This window comes from Netta rufina (genome assembly GCF_964035555.1).
Source record: "Netta rufina genome assembly, chromosome: 2".
Classification (NCBI taxonomy): Eukaryota; Metazoa; Chordata; class Aves; order Anseriformes; family Anatidae; genus Netta; species Netta rufina.
In genome coordinates this window covers 61,932,168-61,956,731 of record NC_140124.1, presented here as the reverse complement: position 1 = coordinate 61,956,731, position 24,564 = coordinate 61,932,168, and the positions used below count along the sequence as shown (strand labels likewise).

The 24,564-nt window shown below is 40.5% G+C and overlaps 1 protein-coding gene across 1 annotated transcript in view; it reads right to left on the bottom strand.

Moving 5' to 3' along the window:
• The window catches only part of BMPER (BMP binding endothelial regulator), a gene marked incomplete at both ends in the record, with an annotated part of 153,117 nt that overhangs the window by 28,050 nt on the left and 100,503 nt on the right, over positions 1 to 24,564 (bottom strand). The window contains one exon of the mRNA XM_084281363.1: positions 18,001 to 18,337. Coding sequence (XP_084137489.1) covers positions 18,001 to 18,337 — 337 coding nt within the window. The remainder of the gene's footprint in view (positions 1 to 18,000; positions 18,338 to 24,564) is intronic.

Below are 24,564 nucleotides of genomic sequence, written 5' to 3'. Positions count from 1 at the left end.
TATCCCATTGCATTGTCAGTCACACTTGCTGTCTTATCTCCAGGGAATTTCCAAACACTTTTTATTCTGGTTAGAGTGCAAATTCCTACCACATTAAGCAAACACCTCTGGCCCCTGGAGCAGCCCGTTTCCCAGAAACCTACGTAGGAAAACCCATGGCACTCTAAAAGACCACATGATAGAACTGAACCTTTCATTCTAAATCCACATTTATTGCTGTTTCCAGCCACCACAGGAGTCACACAGCATGTAAGTCAGAAAACGCAGACACTAGAGATCAGCTAAAAGGCAAATATATTTCACTTGTCAGGTGCAGATCAAGCACCCTGCTGTTGTCCTCAGCACTGGACCATCTCCCCATCTCAGAGAGACTCTGAAATCTGGTCTGACCTCAATGCTGCAGTCACCAAACTCAAAAAAAAAAGAAAAAAAAAGAAAAAAAAAAAGCCAATTCTTTCTACAGTCTGCATTTCCAACCTCCCTTCCTTAAAACTTGCTCCCCAGCAATGCTGCCATGAGCTCAATAGAGAACACAGATGTTAGTAAAGCTGTTGGGTTCATAGAAGACATAAACCCAGCATAGCAAGCCCCTCCACAACCACATTTCTGCTCTCTGCCCACTAACTGGGCAACGAAGACAAAGTAAAAACCCCAGTGCTGAGCCAATGGATAAGCCGCCAGGAAATTTCAAACTGCTCTAAGCATGACAGCCAATGGAAACCATGATGTAAAGTTCAAAAGAAGGTCACTGCTTCAGAATCTCTTTCTAAAGAGAGATTTTGTTATGGTTTTCCTTTTGCATGCATGCATCAATAGAGCTAGAGTACCAGAGACAGACAGAAGAGAAGGGTGGATGTATAAAGAAGATCCAAAATAAATTCGAAAGTACTTTTTGCCTGGGTGGTTCAGGCACATATTTTCAGCCTTTGGTACATTCTGTGCATCTGTAAAACTCTACGCTGACAGGCACGAAAGTAGTTTAAGAGGCTGCCCATGTTCTACACAGCTGATAATGCACTAGCAACATAAGGCTGGGGGAGCTGGACAGACAACTTGGAGCTGCCTGACAACCATCCAGAGGGTTCAGTCTGAATTCGGAGGCTTCATCTTGCATATTCACATTGTAAGGCTTTGATTGAGGTATCACATGGCTGGCTTACAAGTAATACGTGGCAGAGCTGGGACCAAGCCTCAGACCCACCCATGCATCCATCTCCAAAAGACCAGCCACCTCATGAAGGCCTTGTCAAAAAAATTTACATTTCATCTAAAGCTTTCAAGATTCAAAAGGAAAGCTTTGGCAACCTGGAAACAAGGGCTTGCTTCCTTGCAATGGGACTTTTCTCCTTTCCTGTCTCCAACTGGGCTACAGTTGGGTATATGACCACACTACTTGCAGGTTTTCTATTTATTATTGTAACAACAAAGAGAAGTATTACATTTAAGTGGGTGCTTCCTCTTTCATTAGGATTGGATCACCTTTGTATTAAGCAAGGAAAATAAAAAAAAACACCTTGGGTTTTATGCCAGAAAATGTCTGTTCTGCTTGGACTAAGGTCCTCTAGGAACTCTACACAAGCTAAAACAGCAGATCTAAGGTATTTTGTCTTGTGCAATTTGGATGTAGACTTAGGTTTTTCAGAAGTAAAACAGAAATACGACACCAGTTTAGCCCCAGGTGTTTTCCTCTCTCATGTTGTGCTCCATGGCAGTTTTCCATATTTGAAGGCTATCCCAGATGGAAACTCATCTCTTAAAACAACCCACAATCATTTATGTGGCTATCCAGATCAAGCCTACAGAAGAACTCTGTGGAATCACAATGACAGAAAGCAGTTTCAGAGATGATGCAAGCAAGCATCATGGCTACACTGCTGAGAAAGCTGTAAGTCTGAAACGCATAATCTGCTAACTGGCTGCTAAAAAGTTCTTGGTGGGCTGTCAAAGAATTTGCCTATAAGCTGTTGTGGACCCTACTGGGATCTATTCTTCTCATGAGGTGATCACTTGAAACTTCTCTAAGTCACAGAACAAAAGCACGAGACTGAATGTTTTGAGAAAAATCAACTCACAGTGGAAATTCAGGAGGAGAGACCAGCACATCTTCTCTCCTCCATGGCCACCATGACTGCATCTCGAGTGCAGAATCCTCCGATAAAGAATTAAATGGCTTGTGGGTAGGAAATGACAAAGGGCAATTAAAATTATATTAAACTTTCTCATTGCTTTTCTCTGGTGTTTCCTGCAATACAAATGTCAGAAGATTAATTTGTTTACTGTGCACAGATGTAATGATAACCACAATTGCTTCCCAAAGAACATTCAGTACAGCAACACTGCAGGTCCCCTTCTACCACCACAGCATTTTTCCACTGCATCTCCTGGGGACTGCCATAGCTGGGAAGACCAGTGTGTGGTCCTGAAACCACAAGGCACCCTTCCTGGGCCCCAAGATCCAGGCCTGCTAAGAGTATGAGAGAAAAAAACACATGCTATCTAACAGAAAGACCAAGAGACACCATGCAACCATGGGCTACAATGCAGCCTGTGCCACTAAGGGCAAAACTCATGTTCCTCTGTTTATATGAGTATTAAATTCATGACACTATTCCTAATCTAAAAATATTATAAGTGAAAGGAGAAGCAGGTTAACAGATTAGTATTAGAAATGTTTCCATACAGACCCTAAACATGACTGTGACCGTATAGGCATGCACAAAAACTCATGCAAGGGTTTTTGCTGAAGCCAATCAGCAACTATTCAGCCAAGTGCCTGCCAGTTGCTGCAGATAAAATGCTTATCACACTGCAGTCTGGCCACTGTCTGTTAAGCACATTTAAGTGAGAAGGCGAGTGATTTGTTTAGGCTATTTTCATTTTTAGGACATGACTTTGACCTCAGTCATTTGTCTGAGCTGATCTCATTATGTTTCCCTTTTCTGAGTGACTATCAAAGTTCTCACAATGGCAGGAGGAAGATCTCCTCCTAGGCATTGCAGGAGCTTAGGATGTGTCAGGTAAATGCATCAAAGAAGAGATTATTCCTGAATGCTAAAAGCCCAGTGGAAATATATATGACAGCCCCAAGGCAGCCTGACACTAGCATCCCTCAGCTGGGTCTGTTAGATAAACAGCTCATATTTTACTTAGAGTGAAAAAATCACACACACTATGGTTCTCTGACACTCTTTAATCTTAACACAGCTGCAAACTTCTTTCAGCCGAGAAACCTTCTGGGTGAACGTGACCTTTGGATAAATCCTCGCATGCTCTCTGTGGTGGTATTTATTGTTGCAGTCAGGCTAATGATTCACTTTGTGAACAGCCCTGGGAAGGATTGCTTTTTCCAGCAGCCCCATAGACCTGTATATATGTTCCTCCATCACTGTCACACCTGTACTGCAAAAGGGAAAAACAAAGGGTCAACGGAAAAAAAGATATTATTTCACACACCTTCATTTGGGTTACTGCATAGCCTGATAATCTGGAGCAAAAAGAGAACATTCATTTTTACAAGATATATTGGGAAACACTAAACAATTTTAAAGTTGAGGCAACAGGCTTCTGGTAGACTCTGTAAGAAGTTATTACTCTCTTCTGGAACCACTAGCTACCAGGACATAATGTGTTTTCCTGAGCCAAAAGGAAAAGTAAGGTATCACTGCTCTTGAAGAACATTCCTCTTCAGAGCAGGCAATGTATACTACAAGAGACAAAGATAAAACCAACAAAAGTCTTGAAAACTACACTATGAATCTCTTTGTCGGCTTTCAGCAATACCATTACTCTTCAGCTAAAGCTGGTGTTGTTGCAGTTGACACAATATCAAAAATATATATATGTTTCTGTTCCTATTGCACATAAGCAAAATAATCCTCTCTTGGTTGTTCCACAGTCAGTTCACAACACAGTCCTTTTGCTGAACCACCAAGAAGCTTGAATCCAGTCTGACTGTGTAATTTAACAGGCTCCAGGCTGCCAGGAAAGGGACATGTCAAAAGCTCCTGGGAAAACTACTGCTCCTGCTCTAATTATAAGCTTCATGCTACTTCATGAAATACAATTCTGTCTAGAGCCCCAAGAGCTGACCTAGCCTCACTCTCACCACTTGACAAAAGATGGATCAAAGATCTGGTTTGTGTCAAACTGGAGGGTTTTCTCACATCTGAATGGAAAGCGGACTTCAGAATTTTATTAGTACCTTAAGCTTAAAAATGAAGGATGCTGCCAGCCATGAGCCAGCATCTGCAGGAGATTAATTTCATGGAGACTGTTAAAAAAGAGCAGTGTTCAGATGTTTAGCAATGTATATAATTTGGGCAATAGTCAGAAGCAGGTGAAAGTACATATTCTGTATGTGTACAAGTGATAGTCATGTAATATGTTGGATTATGAGATCAGGCTCTGATCTCTGATTTTCCTGGCTCAAACTCTCTTGTATTCAGACACCTGATGTTTTTAAATGATAAAACTTCTAACACAAAAGCAAGAGCAGTTGAGACCTGGAATGAGTTCAGCTGCATTTTCTTGCTTCCCAGCATGGAGAAGTTCATGTCACAAAAGTCACCAAACTGTCTGCAGTAATGGAGACATAGTCAAGGACAGGATAGATAAGAGGATCGTACCAACTGTGGACTTCAGCAACCTGTGCTATCACAGCTTGAGATAGAAACGTAACAGTAGGATACTGTAAAATGCTCAAATTACTGCTGTTCATATTGAAGACACTCCCCCCTTGGGCTACCAAACCAGCATTTTTCACGTACTCCGTATAACCCCACCAATTCTGTCTCAAAGGGGCATATCCAAAATTATAGGGCTCTTTAAAGAAACACTGTAATGATATTTTATATAAAGCATTATAACACATATAATAACAAATTTTGTTATAAATTTTGTTTGAAAGTCAGAGAAACAAATTCCTATCCTTGTAAAAGCTTGTTATTGGATGTCTATGCCATGAAAACTTCTGTTTTCAGTCAGCATCCAGACTTAGTAAGCCATAGGGGAAAAATCAAGCTTCGTTTCCCCTCAGTCAATATTGGTTCTCAAGTCAGTAAATCATAATATTGACCACAACAGAAAACAGTAACTGTTTAATATCTTCTGGGTTTTAATTATAAACACTGAGGAAATTTGTCAAATCCTGACTTCCTAACCATATGGAAAAGCTTTTAAAAATTTTGCATATGCCACTGTCTATCAGGCCCATCACAGTTATGGAACCAAAACATACTCCAACAACAATGCTTTGAGCATGTACACAGGATCTTCAACTTTGGGTACGACTTTGAAGACAGTATCTGCATCTGCTCCAAGGGTCGTGAGGACAGTTACAATAATAAATAGCATCATTTTATGTCACAAGAGTTATTAATTCCTGTCCCATAGTTAATTTTTTTTCTGTCTATATAAAACTGCAAGATTCAAATATGGGGAATGTTGAGAAAAAAAACTTTATACTATTCCATAACTAGAAAACACTCCTGGCCAAGTACTTTATCATTTGGAAAGACAGCATATGAATAGCAACAAGATACAAAGAAATAAAAGAGACAAGTGAGGGAAAATCTCAGGACTACTAGACAGCACAGTTTGTATTCAGCTGATAAGAGAAACACGTAAAGTGAATTCCTAGCCTCAAAAACCAGATGGGAATTCTGGCCAGAGACAATGTCTGGCTACCCTGTAACACAGGCTGCAACTATGGAATAGATTATGTCAATTCAGACAGCAGTCTAGAGATCTTATGAGAGAGTATGGTCTTACGAGACAATACCTGCTGGAGAGGGTTGCTCTCTCATTGTCTCCATGCCTCCGTATTTTGTGTGACCTAGCCAAGTCATGCAGAGCACACATTTCACAGGTAGCTGCTAACCACATTCCTCATGTGCAGGGGACAGGTAGACATCAGTTTGAAAAGACTTTCTAGAGATCAAAGTAACCAGAGAGAAACTATCCAGATCACTGCAGGTGAGTAAAAGGAGAGCTGGAAGATGAACCAAATGTCACATCACTAATGGGCTGAAATGTCTCTGTACTGTACCTCAATTTTGTGCTCTCATAGTGGGTTTTGTGTTTGATTGGTTGGTAGGTTTTGTTTGTCTGTTTGAAATCAGATTTTCTGCTAATGGCTGCAGTGAAGATCTGGACCTTCTATAAACTGAAGAATTGTGATACAAATGGTAGCAACTGCATATTTTAGATGTTGACCAAACACAGCCTAATTACTATATAGGATTGGAGGGCATTTACAACCCCAATGGCAGATAAAATAGTCACCTGTCTGTGGGATCTTTTCTCTGATTACAATAGACTTTCAACCCCTTCAGCTGATATTTTGGTGACCCTTCCCCATACTGTGAGCAAGTGTCCATTGCCTTTGGAAAAAAGGGCAAGACTTGCATTGCTCAAGCCATATAATCTATAATCCCTTTTTGAAAAGGTTTTGTGTACCCACAGCAAATCCTGAAACCATTGAAAGTTTCTGTCACCCTCTGAGGACATCTTTGATCTAAGTCATCATCTTGCCGTGATGGAAAATATTCCTCCTGAGAGTCTGCAATCTTTTTTATATTTTTTTTATGAAGAAAAAAAAATTCATGAAGAAAAATGACAAATCAGTACAGCAGAGAAAAAGCATGTATACACACAGGTGAGCAAAATAAAATGGGCTTTCAAACTTCAGCCTAGTCCTTGATATCTGAGAACAGATTTTTATTTTTTTTCCTGTGTATTGACTCTTCCTGCTCCAAAAGCAAGCCATCTATAGTTCATGCCTCAATCCATTACTAAGTTTTGATTTTGCATTAGGTTTTCACTTACCAAAGACACATTACTACACAGAGTATTACCAGGCTGTCATTTAACTGAGCCTTAAAAGAGCAGAGAAGATTTAGCTCCTTGAAGAGCAGTAACGCTTTCTTCTGAAAGTTTTAGAAGAATGTGCACTTTGACCAGAATAAGACAATACACTTCTTGTGCATGTGGAAACCTCTTAAATACCATCAGAAGGACTCAAGCTTCAGGCAAGGAACCAGGCACTTTCACATTTTAATCTCAAATCTACACTTGGCTTCCTGCACAGCAAAGGACTCTTTCTTCATTTCAACAACTTTAAACCAAGGTGCAGTGAGAATTAAATGTTTACACTGCAATTTGAAAATGTAAAGTGCTAAGAAGGAACACTTAGGAAATGAACTTTGTAAACTTTTTCCTTGCTGCCATGGTATCCACCATCCTCAACAGCCTCTTACTTCATGTACTCATAGAGTACATAAGCTTAAGCACTCACTCTCTGTAAACTACATACCTCACTCGAGAGCTGATGTACAAAAATCAGCTGTCTGAATACCTTAACACTTACGACAGCTTCCTGTGGACTGATCATAAGAGAAATGACTTGTTATTAATTTTCACATGCTGAATTTATTTTAGCTTTTATGTTTCAGGAATATTATATAAACAGAATGTTAGCTGTAGGAGTACCCAGGAATGCAAGAAAACATATGGCTCCAACTCCCTTCAGTATTTCCAGCACATTCCCCACCAATTTTAATTTCAACTGGCTTAAATGGGGGAGTCAGGGAGAGACTTAAAAGCTCTCACCATCTTTATACCTTGATGAAGATGTGAAATAACAGCACCTGCTCTCACATATGCAAAGCCCTCCATTTGGGTGAAAAGCTCTTGCTCCCTTTGTGTGAAGAAGGTACTGATTATAGTGTATTTTGGATCCGGTATCATTTTAGTTCCTCCGCTGCTCCAGGATAGCACAGTCAAGCTCTAGTCCTGAAACCTCTCGTATTATCATAATTCTACGCCTGCTCTGGTGAGTCCACCAGCGGCACAGTTAATTAGGAGAGCAGAGCCATGCATGCACACTTCTAAATGGTGTCTCAGTAGTTTAAAAGGTGATTGAACCTGAAAAAAACACACATGCATGCAGTTTGTTCCCCACACCTTACCAGAACCTTAGGCATTCTAATGGTAAATAGTTGACATGGATAAATACATATTCCTGTACTAACACAAGTACCTTCACCTATCTTGCCTTATTGCCTACAAGCCTGCCCTTTACTCTGCTGCTGTGATGCCCTATAGAGTACAATAACACTCTGGTGCCAAGCTCTGGAGGTCCCAAGCCCTTATCAGCACTGGTTCTGCTGGGCACATGTGCTTGGGGTTAAATGGGGGCTGCATCTGCCTCTCATCAAGCTCCCGGTGTCCGGCACTCAATCTGCATTTGCTCTCAGTATTCCACTGTCAAAGCAGCCAACATTTTGCAGGTGGAATGACAGCAGCAGAGGCCTCCCAAAACAGCTTGTACTGTGCTTTTTTGTGAGGCTGTAAACATCACCAGAAGTGTGAGATTGTGGTTCCTTCATTTGCTGCAAAGGCTGAAGGACAAATGAAGCTTGAGCAATTAACAGAGGTTAATTACTTTACATACTAGCACTATGTATACATGACAGAGCAAATATAGAACCTTCACATACCTATCAATACAGCGAGGCAATTCAAGAGGCAATAGGCACAAACTGGAGGTTCCCTCTGAACACCAGGAAGTTCTTCTGTTCCGATGGAGCATTGGCACAGGTTGCCCAGAGAGGTTGTGGAGTTTCCTCATTGGAGATCTTCAAAAGCCACCTGCTGGATGTCTTCCTGGGCAACCCCCTCAAGGTGGCCCTGCTTGAATAGGGGGGTTGGACCAGGTGACCTCCAGAGATCCCTTCCCATCTGAGCCACTCTGTGATTCTGACCTCTTATGGGGATGGACAGTGAGATCTTCACTACGGATTATTACTTCAGACCATAGAGGGCTACCGAAATGCTCACATAACACAAAGGTCCCCAGAGATCTCTAAGACTGGGAACAGATTTCTTGGATGCCCTGCAAGATTTAGGAAACAACAGTAAAACTGAAGGAAAAACCTTCAGCTACTACTGAAAAACAACCACCAGAAAGCTTTCAGTTAAGTTTCAGTTAACCTGTATAAAGTCTCCAGAACAGCCCCCTCACAAATGGCAAGTCAGCTCTCCACCACAGCAAAAACAGACACAATAAGCTGCTCTGGGTTGTCAAAACCTTCCTAAGGCAAACTTTCTACAGAAAAGTTTTTTTGTGTTGGTCACGGCTCACGTCCTGCTTTGTCTGGTTATCCTGCCAGAAGCATAAATGAACTCATAAGAATAACAGAAGGATTAGGTTAAGCTTATTTTTAAAACATTTCCCACAAATTCATCTCATTTGCCTGCTTATAAACACCCTCGTTCATCTTTGCTGTGTGTCTAATTAGGCAGGATATACTGCAGGTGGCTTAAAATAGGAGCTGAAATATAGTAGCTTCGCAGTTATGCATGTTAAAGGAAAGGTAATTAAAATTTCATGCTATGAGATGTAAACCGATCATCTCAGGGGCCTGAACGGGATTTCTCCACCATATACGACATAGCACAGTTGGCTAGCTACAGTATGGGTGGGTTTCCTCTCCCTCAAAACAAATTATTAGCTTCTGCCTGAGGCAGAATATGAGATGTGATGGGTTAGTTTCCTGAATTATTTATTCACGGAAATAGCATCTTTATATTTTATTTAAAATCAATACTGCAATAAACTTAAAACATAAAAAGCTAAAATTAAATAAAAACCAACTAGCAAAGGAAGCTCTGCTGTGAACATGTCTCAGAAGCTAATTAAAATGAGATCGAACAGAGGTCTTGTACTTCGTAGCAGCTGTAGTTAAAATTTTGTGGTATCTAAGAGAGAGACAGAGTGATTTCCTCTGATGATGCTGACAACTGTTCTGCATAACATCCCTCCAAATATGAGATTTATTATCACAGTTAAAAAGAATATTTCAGAGTAGCAAGTATTTTTGTTTTGGGAATGGATCAAATTGCACTAACTGGCAGGTGGAGTCTTTTAAAACATTTTCACAAGGGAGGATATCACACTGATTTTCTACCAGTTCCTCCCCACACCTGGTCTCCTTTTCTTTTTAAAAATCATGCATTTTATTACATTACTGAGACATGAAGCATATTTTCCAGAAAGTAAAAGGACTCTTTTCAAAAATATTTATGCAATAGGGATATGCTTGTATTTTGCCAAAAAAAAAACCAACAACAAACAACCAAACAAACAAAAAAAGTAATAGTCCTAGGGCACACTCATGCTTACTGTGATATAGTGGCACTTTAAAACTGCAACTGTAATAAGGACATTGGGGATGGGGAACTCTGTATTAAAGAATTTTTGCCTGGGATGTGTTTAAAAGCCTATCAGATAAGCTTTGAAAAATGTGAAGGATGCAGGCCAAAGAGATGCAGAGTTTTTTTATGAACATCTGACAGCCAAGAAGAAAGAACCTCAAATTAAGAGAGATCACTCGGTTGCCTGGGGTCAGTCAAATTATGTTGTCTGCTTTGCAAAGCCATCCCTTAGACTTCATTCTGAAAAAAAGTGGCAGGCAGACAGAATCTGGGTACCCCAATATGAATGTATTTCATTTCATTTACTCCAGTTAAAAAAAAATAAAATAAAAAAAAGGACCCTCTGTCTCCAAACCATCTGAATCTAAAATTGTCTGTAGAACAGCAGATGGTGGAAAGACTAACCCAGGACTATTAATGCATAGATCAGCATTATATACCTGCATGGGACAAGGACAGTCACAATGATGACATCTTGTCCCTCAAATATAGCAAAATTCCCAAGGGTTTCAATGAACCAGGATTTTATCCCACAACTCCAAGACACTGTGGGCCAAAGAGTAACAACAAAACAACAAATAAAATAATAACTAAAAAAATATACAAATGCTACAAAATGGCCAAAACTCTATTAAAAGTAACCCAGGAAAATGCAATCTATTTTGACAAATGAGAAGTGCATTTATGGCACCTTGCTTGTTCTATTAGATGTATCTCCCTCTCCTTCCTACCATCCTTCAGGATCTCTTCTGTCGTAGTCAAATTGACCTTACATTTTCACATATAGAGTCTCACATCTGTCAGACAGAGGGCAATGTAGAAGACAGCAGTTTGTTGTGAAACACCTGACTTGAATTCAATTGGGCCAGGTAATAAACCAAAAACAAATGAAGTTTTACTAGGCAGAAGCAGGTTTTTGTAATAAGTGTCTATATATCTGCATGCACAATAATCACAAATTGAGCTCTTTCCTGGCAAAGAGCGGAAAGAAGCCTCACATTGCACTTGGAACCAGCAGAAAGTAACATCTCATTCAGTGTTAAAGGACAACATAAGGTAGGGTTGTGATCATGTAATTAGGTAAGCAAAACAAACACATTTTAGACATGCCATTTTTGAAGCAAAGGAAACTTCTCTGAGTTTTAATCACAGAATAGTATGTTGCTTCATCTGGTTTTCCTATAATAATCTTTCCTTGTTAAAAAAAAAATCATTAACTTTCCATATAGGGAAGCACAAAGTGGGTCATCAGGGAAGCATGTATTTCTCGGTTGGAAGCAAGCCATAGATGGTCCCAGGTGAACGGTGTCTGTCCAACACCACAATCTTGTTACATTTTGGAGCCCTCTCCACCCTCATCCTCCCCCCCTGCCCTCTCCCAATACCTCAACAGGAAAGGAGACATCTGTGAATCCTCTGGCACTGCTTCAACATATTACAGCTGTAATAACCACTGATACAAAGAGAAGAATGTTTTCTAGCCCCAAATTCCTGAGGTACTTTTCTAAACAGACACAAGTGAATGGGGCTTGGTTACGTGAAAAATACCCCACCAGGGGCAGGGGCATGGAGGAAAGATGAAGAGGAATCATGATCCGCAGATAAGTGAGCTCAGCTCGAGTTCAGATTTATCTTTCTTGACCACTCAACCTATTTGTCCAAATCCAAGCTTCTAATCCTTAAAACTAAGCAGTATTTTTTTGGCGGCTTGCACTCACTTTTGGCTACTTCAAATGAAAAATACTTCAAGGAGGATGCTTAGAACAGTGGTGATCTATACATTTATGTATATTTATACATACTGTGGTATTTTTGCAGCACCCCTTACTGTCAGCATAGGGGTAGCAAAGTTTGATACTTGCTGCTATATATCCCCAAGTGCATCAGACACCACAAAAACTGTTTTCTCCCACTTGTTAGCACTGCCAGTCACTACCACTGTAGGTCATGATGCCTTTTACCTGCATGTCAGTGAGCTCAGCACAGTGCTACACAAGATGCACAGGTGTGACTCAATGGCTGACATTTAGAAGAGGTTCCAGGAGTAATGTCAGTTCTTATAAGGGTACAAAGTAAAGGCAGCCCATCCAAGTTTGTGTGGAGAATGCATTCCCAAGCACAAGTACTCTAATAAGGCCTGGGAACACCAGCGCTCCCATGGACTATGCCTTCAGGCTTAGTCCTCTGCACTCTACTCCACTGCTGATCTGCAAAGGATCACCTTGTGTAAGTAGAGTGACATAAAGCAGAGTATTTCTGTACAGAAAGCCTGAATTATTAAGCACTTACTAATGCAAGCAGCTAAAGCTCTAGAGGGTAACTTCAAATGGATGAAAGACTTAAAGATGCTGAACAGAGCAGACTGAGAAAGGGAGCATCTAGCTCATGGGAAACTCAACTCCTGGTGAAGATTTGCTTAAAAAAAATACAATTATAATTTCAAATATTTTTAAATTCCATCCAAACCACAAGCTCCCTGGGCTGCACAGCTGCTTGGTGACAATTTGCCCAAGAAGCTGAGTAAATTGTTTCATCCTGAACTCTCCCTTTGCTGTGGTTACACTGCTGTTAGTACCCAGACTCAGGACTGGCTTCAGAAAGGTGGTTAGACAGGAGCAGGAACATTGTTACCTTAGCACAAGAGTGAGTGGGAGCAAGAAAACTTGCACTGCACTGGAACTGCACAGGGGCCATCTACAGCTTCATGCCATCGATCCTTCATTTGAGCCAACACCACTAGCCTGTCTTGAAGGGGGGGACAGGGCAACTCCGCCACTGTGGGTGGAGATACAGATGTGGAGGCTGGTGCAGGTGCAGGGGCAGGAACAGGGGCAGAAGAAGCCCTGGTGAGAAGCCAGAGCTACGGCCACCCTTTGGTTACACCACAGACAAGCCCCAGAGCAGCCTAGCCCCAGCTGGAGCAGCACAGGCAACTGCTGTGCCCACATGCACAGCCAGAACCAGAAAATCTCACAGGGAGAATTTTGCAATATGCACCCTTGGCAGAAAGCAGAGGGCTACAGAGCTCCTAGTTCCACCCACTCCTCAAACACTTGAAGCAGGCCTGTCTGAAGTCATTCTTCAGACGACATTTCTTTTGCACCGTCCCGCTGAGTGAACATAGGGGCATAACCGCATGAATTTTACAGCTGTAGGACATCATTGTTAACAGGAGAAAAAAAAAAAAACAACTTAAAACCTTCTGCTTCAAAGCCACAAACCCTTAGTCCCCATCTTTTAAATAGAGCTCGTAATTAACTTTGTGATGCTGCAGCTTGCATGTTCTCTGCAACTATTCACGACATATCTGTCAAACTGAGTAACAGGGAGCTGATGGATTAAATAGAATTGCAACTTATGTACTGATGCTAAACAATAACATTTTCTCTAGTTAAATGGAAATTTTGAGAAAAACTGCAAGACTGAAAAGTTAACTGTGCAAAGTTAATTGGTTAACTGGAAAAAAAATCTAATTAACTGAATAACCAAGAGCTAAACTGGACTAAGGTCAGCCACAATCACAAGGAATATCTAAGACAAGAATTGCAATAGAGTAGATTTGCAATTCCTGAATGCATTTGATTAAGTGATTCAAGCAAATGATGCTATTATTATGAAGCTCATCATAAAATAATTACTATGATTAAATTTATGTGTTTGAGGGAAAAAAAAAAAAACAACACACACACCTCTTACAACAATTACAAAAGAGAAAAAGTAACTACCTTTTTGGTGTGCTACTGACTGTTAAAAATATGATGATAATAACAAAAATATAACAGTAACAGGATGAGTAATAATGATAATAAAAAGACTTGTCTCTAGCACAATTTTTACAACCTCAGATAGGGAAATCTACTGCATGACAAAAACAAGACATTAAATATTTTTCCAAAGTTATGGCTGTAGAGGGAGTCTTAAGCAATGTCTGGCTAGTCATTTATGAACTCAGCTGCTGTGTATGCATATTAGAGATGAGTGATCCACTGATATTGTGTTGATATCACTTTCCAAGTCTACCAGTGATATCAAACTGTTAAAAAAAATCTACTAGAAATCATAGATGCTAATGAGGGCAGATATTACAAGGGGCATTATCTCCCATTATGCTGCTTCCTGCAGCCCAACCTGCTCCAAGCAGTGCTGCTGTGCCTCTGTCACTCCCAACCCTGCACCCTCTGTTGGGTGCTGCCTGCTCCCAAGACACATCAGTCATGGTTGGGGCATGCCAGGCAGCTGCTCCCAATGCCATGGTATTCCCCAGCCTCACCAGGACTAGAATCATCTTCCTGTCCCTGCTGCAGCACAGCTCAAAGACGCAGAACAAGATTAGACATGGGATAGGTAGGGATCAGTGAGCGCAGACAGAAAGACCTCTTCTCCTTCCTCAAATTCCCCAAGCCCTAGGTCCTCATCCAAGAGCTTAAAGAGTACCATAATAATTCTTAATAATGTGATAAGAGTATTTTCTGGTAACAGCAGCATGAAAAGTTCAGATGGTGTCACCTATTATTAGTGCTGCTTATACTAAATAGCAGCTTCAATGTCTGAGTGCAAATGTATTGCATACATGAATAAAATATTCCCCTCTAAAAAACCTTATATTGAGTAACCTTGGTAACATTCCCCACCCTGGCAAGGAGTAATCCAGGATGTTTAGCCGTATTTATCAAAATAGACAAGAGTCAATGGTGATGACTGTCACTGATTAATCTCTTAATATCTTTAATGAGACTTTACCAAAATCTGGAAATTCAAAAATTTTTTGCCTGTTTAAATGAACTTGCCTCCATAAAGTTCGGCCCTAAGGGTTATTTTTAGAGTATTGCTCATAAGTACTGAACAACTAGCAATGCATTAAAAATAAACAAAAAAATACCAACCCCAAACTAAACAAAACAAACCGCAATTAAAAGCCCATAAAACGTGTCTAGTTACAAAACAAAGAATTAAAAGAGTGGTGTAAAATTAGATGTTAAAAATGTTAGTTTGCAGTCCAGACTATTTCAAAACCCTTTCTTTTATGCTTACATTTTGCTTTATTCTTCCACATGCTTTGCAGAGACACAAGTCACCAAAGCTACAATACCAAAAAAAGGTGAAGGGCAATGTGCACAACTATTTCTTGTAAGGTGTCAAAGATCTATCAAGGTGAAATTCAGGACTTAGCTGTTCTTCACCCCATAATCAAGCAACTCGATCTTTACCCTTTTAAACATTAACAATGTCCTTTTCACCTAGTAATCATGGCAATCTTGCTGTATATGGTTTTTGGGTGTCCAACAAAAGGAGAAACAACAGCTGTAAGAAGAATGAGACTTAAAATGAATTTGAGATGTCTTCACAGAAATCTCATCACTAACACAATGTCAGACAAACGCTTGCAATATATTGTTCACTGCCTTTTTTGGTATTTGCAGAAAACACACCCTAATTCATAATGTTCTGAGTTTATTTCTATTTCTGAGAATTCTTATTAGCAGCAGGTCACTAACAGAGCAGCATAGTGAAAATGAGGCAACGTTGATAATATAGGCTAGAATCATCAAGAAAGATTAACTCTTGAGAATGCAGTATTTCAACATAATATGCAATGTAGTAGAATAAAAACTGAGAAGCTATTCAATTCAGAGAGAAGAAAAATAAAAATTAATAATTTTTAAAAAGACCCTAATTTTATGCCTTTTTCACTGCCTTTATTGTTAGAAGCTTGTTCACAGTCAGAAAAAGAAGAACTGGCAAAATTGTTGCTAAACCTAACCTGAAATTAAAGTATATTGATTATGTATGCATTTCTAAAAAAAAATTGTATGTGTTAATTTAAATGTCTTTCAAATGTAATTAAAATTTTCTGCAGAAATATATCACCAACATTGGTCTCCTTGAAAAACATTTATAAAAAAATCAGATCTCATAAGTAGTCATATTTTATAAATATATACACACACATATATATGTATATGTAAGTAAAGATTTATATTAGAAAGATTTCCTGAGCTTTCTTGAATGTGTTTACCATAATTCTTACCTGCTTGCATGAATTTCCTGCTATGAAAAATGGCCATGATCATTGAATAAATACTTTGCTACAACTCCGTCCATTTCTAAAAAGCAGCATCATCATACTAAATCTCATTATTTATTTAACACTTATATTTTATCTATGGATCCCCTATTTTTATCTGAGCATTCTAACTGGTGATATCTAAACAAGCAAAGGAACAGCTACTTCTGACAGTATATGATGGTCATTTCAAAGTAGTTTCCTTAGGGAAAAATAAACTTTTCTCTAAAAGTATTTATTTTATCTAATTAAATACTTGCTTGATGTCATTGTCTTTCCAGGACAAATAGGAGACAAGATTGTAAAGAAACAGAAATGCTCTATGGTAATTCTTCTGTGCAAGCATGTAGAGATTTATTTTTTTTTTCTGGCTGCTCTAGCCAAAATATAAATCATTTTCCGCTGTGGTGTCAGGAAGTGTATTGCAGTAAATTAATCACAAACTACTTTTAAGAAGAGACAAAAAAAAATCAACTGCAAAATGAAACAAATCTCTCTGAGCCTGTTTTCCATTTGCATTGTCATCACTTACCTTCAGAGGACGATGGAAGTGAGATGGGAATGCTGCTGAAATGCATCCAACAGACCCTGTGTGCATGTGTTAGTACCTCTAGCAGACTTTGCTGTGCCCCCAGCAATTGGAAAAGATAAAGTATTATAACCTGCCCACAGTATAATTTTCACTCTTTGCCAGGCTCCTAGCCCAGGATACACTATGGGAAACTAAATGCAGAAGCACAGAGACTACAAGCCAAACCATGAGGCTTCTTTTAGCATTTCCCAGTACCCAGCCATATTCTGGTGGGGTAGATAAAAGTCTTTCTGCCTCATTATGAAACAAGAGGAAAGACAATTCAAAAGGGAAATGGAATCATTTTAGAAAGCTTTTCCTAATAAGCCCAATAGTTCAGCAAATGTGCGTGAGTGGAGAAAGCTGGAAGCGCAGAGAGCAGGCAGCTCCATCCACCATCACACGACTGTGACTCGCCTCGCTTTTATCTTTTATGTCAGGCAATCAAATGAAAAGCCAATTTTATTTACTAAGTGAGGGTCAAATAAACTCATGCCAATTAAAGAACAGAAATGATGTCTCTGTGGTTTAGACTGGAAGCTTTTTAAAGACAAAAAATCTTAAATAATTCACTCAGAAAAGGCTTCTAGAATCCTCTCCTGCCTTCCTTTGTTCCCAGGGCAAGATGAGAAAGCACTGAACATTTGTTTAACTCTACCCTTTCAAACTCTCACACTGACAAACTACACCATCCAAGAGGCAGAAGGAACACTTGAAATCCCTGCTTTAATAAAGTAATTTTCAAAAACTTTTCAGGAAGACAACAAGCAACAGCAATTAAAGTCAGCCAGAGCTTTACAGATTACTTTGAAATTACAAAGAGCTTACCAAAATGTTTTGAAACCTTTTGTTATCTTCCCACTCTTTTCTCAGTCTCCAAAACCACTTTTTTTTTTTTTTTTTTTCTTTTCTCTGATCATAACCCTGCCTTTCTCCCTGTTAACTGCTTGGGTCTGCATTAATTAGCTTATCCCCAACTCAAGAAAGTACTTTATAACTTATTAAGCCTAATACTAAGCCTGTATATTAATTCTTAGCAAAAATAGCTCAAAGCATGCACTCAAATGCTGCTGAAATTGGGCCAATTCTGTGTGTTTTTTCTCCTTGAACAGTAACTTTTTTTTCTCCTTTCTCAGCAAGCCACACTTACCGGTAAAAAGTTGTATAATCAACCGTTGAATGACAGCCCTGAAACTCCCAGGCTTTGAGCTTCTGGCATTCCCGGTGAGCCCGGAGTTTCACTCTGACTGTCCCATGGCAGAGCTCAGGCACAGGTTTCCTCTGCGGACGATTGCAGAACTCGTTGGACTCCACACGCCAGGATTCAGCAAAGTCATCCACATCAAACTTGAAATTCCCATCCCCTCCAATTAGGTCATCTCGCTTGTGCCCGTTGTAGTTGCCACACAGACCACAGAGTTTGCCCTTCAGATGTGGTGCGGCCATGACTTCCACAAAACTATCTCCATCCCATGAGATTTCCAAGCCTAAAAAGAAAGAGATGAGACAAAAATACATATTAAAAAGAGAGAAGAAATCGAGTATCACAAATTGTGACTTACATTCGTGAAACAGCGTTTCATGGGAAACTAAACAAAGCTACAGTTTTCCTCCTGATAATGCTGTTAGATTTCTATATACTTCCCAGTAAGTACCTCTGGCAAGTATAGTTTCTTAAACCACACTTGATTACAACATATGCAAGCCTGTCTCTGTATACTTTTGTTCCTCCTTGCTATTGAATATGGTTATCCTAAAAAAATCTTGTCCAGTCTGTATCCACAGCAGAACTACTCTCAACACTGAAAGAGGGCTTTTGTGAAATTCTGCAAATTGAATTAGCTACAGCAAATTTCTAGCAGATTTCAGAAGGGCCAGAATTTCAGCTTCTGCCACCCACTGTACAAGTCATGGACATACAAAGGTGTCCATGCCCCATGGGACTTTGCCAGTGACTACTGCCTAGAAAACATCCTTCTTTTTCCTGCCTAAAGAGGTGTTAACTTATTTGGGAAAATACAGCTGTTCCAAAAACAGTACTCTGTGTGGATAAAAAGAGAGAAAAAGATGAGAGCAAGGAGATGTCAGATGGGTAAAACAGCTGTAAGAAGGCATTCCGAAAAGGATTCAAATGGTTCATTCAAAAGGTGTGAATTGACAACAAAGTTGTCATCACAAGTCAGCAGCACTGAGGAATGGTGGTAGACATGGAACATTTATCTAGAGGCCAGGATGTAAGTGCTCTGCTACAATCTTTTACAGTAAGGTTTCATAATTCCAGTGCATCAAAATCAAAATTGCTTTCTGTCAGTGAAATCTATTTTGTGTCTTTATTCACGTAAAAGCTAGATGTCTAGCTTAAGTCAGCTGCCTGGTCCCTCTCTTTGATGGACAGAAATAGACAGCTCAGGGATCACAACATTGGTGCCTAATGCAGAGGACAAACTACCTTATGAATGCCTTTCTGTTTCCAGTGATACTATAGAGGACACGGAGATCAGGCAGAGACTAAAATAGTTTTTATACCTGGGTGAATTTACATTAAATGAATTCCATCTTCTGCGGAGTAAATATGCATCTCATAAAGGAATGCCATTTTTGAATCATAGGGATAAAAACAATACCAAGAATCACTGCTGCTTAACTTCCATCCAAAAATGGCCTTTCTTTTAATTTTTTCCCATGTCTCATGAATGCTAATACTTCACATCTTTGCAGTGCCCTCCATCACAACCCACTTTGCTGATGTTAATTTATTCCTGTAAAATGAATAATAAACCATCATGTGTGGTGGTTAGTTAAGGATAAACACAGCAACTTGCTTTTAAACAGGATAGTCCAGATTTTACCCTTTTCTCCCTGCCTGGCCAAGAACACCAAACAACACCACTTCATGGTGCAGGACCAAGGCTTTGCTTCAGCCTTCTACATTTGCTGTGTGAGCTGGCTTAGCACCACCCTTTCCTCTTTTAAATCAGTGCTTGTCATGCTGTGATCCAAATTCTGCCCGGTGCTCATGCGAGTAATTAACATACCAGTGACTCAGTTCAAAGCTGGAACCAGAACCCTTCCTTTAGTAGCACATCCCATTGTCTCCTGTGACAATTCCTACCCACACCGCAGAGGAACAGGGTGAGGCCTAAACGGCAGTGGAGGACATAGAAGGGGAGCTTTGCCATCTGTATGCACCGTGCTGCCCTTGAGTGATTTACACCCTGTCACCAAGTGTTTGGGGGAAGATTTATCCCACAAGCTTTTGCCGATTGTTCTGTGTCAGACAGTCACCACAGTCTATTTCATCGTGTTTTCTTATCATTATAGTTATGCAATGATAATACTAATACGTACTGCAGCTGTGCCTGAAAGCAGTTTCAGATTGTCGCATAAACCCAGCATGGAAAGGGCTACTGTTGCCTACTCCAAAGGCATTTTACACCCAGACAACTGAGAAATTGTGCAAGACTGCAACTGTTAATGAGGCCAGCACAGTGGCAAGGAGGAAAGCTGTCTTTTAATCTACTTCATATATTATCACTGCTGGACAAATTCAAATTCTGGCTGTCTTTGCTTCTGACAACATTGAACAAAACAAAACAGCTTGATTTGCAGACACCAGACTAATACTGCTGTGCTGGCATTTAGAAAAAAAGCTTGCCATTAACTTATAAACTAAGATTATTTCAGACTTGAGAATCATATAAACTTTCTCAAAGTTTGAAGTATCCAGATCCAAGTCCTCAGACATTTCTCTTCAGAAAATTACTCAATTTTTTAAGGAAGTGTTCAACTTGTTCCCCAAATGAGCTCCCTCAGAAACTGCTGACTTTAAGCAGAGTCACAACAGGTTAGTGATTTAATCCTAATTTTCCTTTATTTTTTCTTTTTCAAGTCTTGCCTTACTGACTTTTAGTGAAGCCACTCATGCTTATTACTGGCTAACTCTAAAATTATCCTGAATACTTGCCTGTCCTTGGTGACAGGTAAACTAATCTTCTTGTTACGCATTGCTCTGTGAACTATAGATATGCAGACAAGAATAACGTACAATTCTGATTTCTTGCCTCAGCATATAAAAATGCACCATTAAATCTACAGATTCCTGCTTTGATTACTCAATTTGATTCAAGAGAGTTACAGTTTAGCTACAACAATTGGACATACTTGCCTCTAGCTAGAATTCATTTAATTACTCTTTGTCCTGCTGTAATTGCTCAGATGCAAGTACAGCTTTGTAACTTCATAGTGCCATGTTGTCCTTAGCTTTACTAACAAGATTTCTAGCTTTGATGAACAGCCTAGAGGTTTCTGTCCATAGCAAAGCTTCTTCCATTTCATAGAATCATAAATGTTGGAAAAGATCACAGAATCACAGAACTGTAGGGGTTGGAAGGGACCTACAGAGATCATCAGGTCCAACTCCCCTGCCAAAGCAGATTCCCGAGAGCAGGCTGCCCAGGTAGGCATCCAGATGGGCCTTGAATATCTCCAGAGAAAGAGACTCCACAGCCTCCCTGGGCAGCCTGTTCCAGTGCTCCGTCACCCTCACCATGAAGAAGTTCTCTCATGTTGGTGTGGAACTTCCTGTGCTCCATCTTGTGGCCATTACCCCTTGTCCTATCCCCACAAACCACTTAAAAGAGGTTGGCCAAATCCCTCTGTCTCCCACACCTCAGGAATTTATAGACATTGATGAGATCCCCTCTCAGTCTTCTTTTCTCCAGGCTGAACAGACCCAGGTCTCTCAGCCTTTCCTCATAAGGAAGATACTCCAGGCCCCGTATCATCTTTGTGGCCCTCCGCTGGACACTTTTTCAGGAGATCCCTGTCTTTCTTGTACTGGGGAGCCCAGAAGTGGACACAGTACTCCAGGTGAGGCCTGACCAGGGCAGAGAAGAGGGGGAGGATCACCTCCCTTGACCTGCTGGCCACGCTCCTTTTAATGCACGCCAGGATCCCACGGGCCTTCTCAGCCACCAGGGCACACTGCTGGCTCATGGTCAACCTGTCGTCCACCAGGACCCCCAGGTCCTTCTCCGCAGAGCTCCTCTCCAGCAGGTCATCCCCCAACCTGTACTGATACTTCGGGTTGTTCCTTCCCAGGTGCAGGACTCTACACTTGCTCTTGTTAAACTTCATTTGGTTTCTTCCTGCCCAACTCTCCAGCCGTCCAGGTCTCGCTGAATGGCAGCACAGCCTTCTGGCATGTCAGCCACTCTTCCCAGATTTGTATCATTGGCTTACTTGCTGAGGGTGTACACTATTCCCTCGTCAAGGTTGTCAATGAAGGTGTTGAACAGGACTAGACCCAGCACCAACCCCTGGGGAACACTGCTAGTCACAGGACCATGTGATCACAAGATCATCTGGCCCAAGCATTTTGGAGTAAAAAGGAAGGGTATTTAATCTAAGATAATATAAGGTGCATAATTTTGTAAGTGCCTGATTGCACCGTGCAGTGTGTGCCATTTTGTTTGCTCACATGCAGAAAATTCTGTTGGTTTCTGTAAACCAACTAGAGCAGTGACAGATGGGATTATGCTATGGAGCAATGTTTGAAATGGTCTCTTTGGCAGACAAATTGTTTGGAAGAGTTTCTTGGTGCCTGTAACCCCCTCTTCTCTCTTTTCCTCCCCATTTCTCCCCTAATGGATGCATTTCCCATTCACTTGGACAAGAATCAGAATCCAAGTAATTGGTGAGACTTGAAGCCAGAAGATGCAGCATCTGTCCCATCTGGGGATGTGCAGAAAAAAAAAAGAAAAAAAAAAAAAAAGAAAGGAAAAAAAAACATTCTAGGAGTTACTTTTTAGGGTTTTCCAATTTTCCTCTTTCTTTGAAGGATGCTTAATCAACTTGTTACTCGATTTCTTAACTTGGCACGCTATGTGCTCTACTGCATTTAAAAGAAATCCTTCTGGATTTATGCACATCACACACTGAGTTTCACATGCTGGGAAGTCCCATCAATTGTTCTGCATGATTTTTCACAGTAAAGGCATCCTCGAGAACTGGCAGAGCACTCTTTCCTAAAGATTTAGGGCCACCGTGGTATAGAAAACCTCAGCAAAACAGGTACGTGCAAAAGATCAGGACAGAAAATAAACAAAAAGCCCTCTTGCACTAGATGGACAGATGAAACAACACCAGCTCTGTGACCCTTAGCTCTCTTGTCTTCTTAACATGCAAATTTTAAACAAGGACTCAACACCATCCTAGCCAGTACCAGAAGTACCTGCCAGTGCAGGGTGCCAGAATTGCTGCTGCATAGCATCCGGGGCTACAGCTGGCGAGGAGTTTAGCCACAAAACAGGTTTTCACTGGAAAATGCCAATTCATCAGAACTGAAATGCTTCAGGGAGGCATATCAGATTCAATGAACTTGCAGCAAAACCCAGGCAGGGCTCCAAGCTGGTTTCCTGCCAGCTCGCCTGGTGGGCTGTCTGGAAGCCTGGACTCTCAGGATATGCAACTCCAGGGCAGCTCTGCCATGCAGATTGCCTTGTAGTGAGGGGCCACAACACTTCCTGAAGCTTTGGGCTCCCCTAATTCATCCAAGATTTAGCTCCCAGTTTTGCAAAGGAAAAACCAAAAGCCATGGGAATGCTAGCTGAGCTTTCAGCACCAGACTCTGCTCTTCCCAGCCCAATTTTACTATGATCTTTGCTTCTACTTCAGTGACTTTCCTTATTTTTCTTTATTTCCTCCCTTCACCTCTTTCCCCCCCACACACTGGGAAAGTATGCATTTAAAACAAAATCCACATTATCTTCTGAAACATAAAATTCTCCTTTTTTTTTTTTTTTTTTTTTTTTTTTTTCCCTTAGCATTCAGAATTTCCTGTGGAAAAGAAATTTTGTTTTTAAACCAGTTCTACTCTGCACATTCTTCCTCTCTATAGCTTCTCTGCTGCTTATCCTGTCCCAGCAAAATGGAGTCATGTTGTTCTCTGCTGCTTTCCAGGCCTTCCGTGCTGAGGAATGGAGGACTTGGCCTATCGTGCTGCCTTCAGCAACAGAAACCTAATCCTTCTCTGTTAAGGGGAGGAATTATTTAGACTATAATTTGCAGTGATTACACACTGTTTGGTATGTTGTCATATGCCATGTTTGCACTCCCTCTGCCAACACATGGACGAGGATGTGTGTAGTCATTTATTAGGCTTGCACCAGAGACAAATGGAATAGCAGCAGGATTAGCTGCCATTCATCTTCAACTGAAAACCTTTCCTTGGCCTGTGGTTGGCTAATGAAATCCACATCGCCAGAATTCATAGCATTCAGCTGGCTGCAAAGAGAAACCCTCAAGATGCTTTTAATTAGAAGTTGTGAATAATGGTCAACTTGTGTGCATTTTACAGACAGCCACAAAAATCTACATTGCCACTTTTAGGAATGAGCCCAGAGCTGGGATCCACATTATACAAACTTCCATTTCCAGAGGATATATGAACAGGTGTCTAAATTCTCAGTTCAACAGTGGATGCTAGCATCCCCCTTAGAAACAAAAAACAACAACAACGACAAAAGATACTAGATAATGAGTATGACTATTTTTAACGCCTGTGATCATATCACTTTATAAGAAAGATTGGTTTCACTGCAACTTGGCATTTAATTGAATTAACAGTAAAGACTATTCTTACTGAAACAGCGCTTCACTGTGCAAGTGAAATCTCCCTGGACTACAGTGGTACCTAACACATGCTAATGAGAAA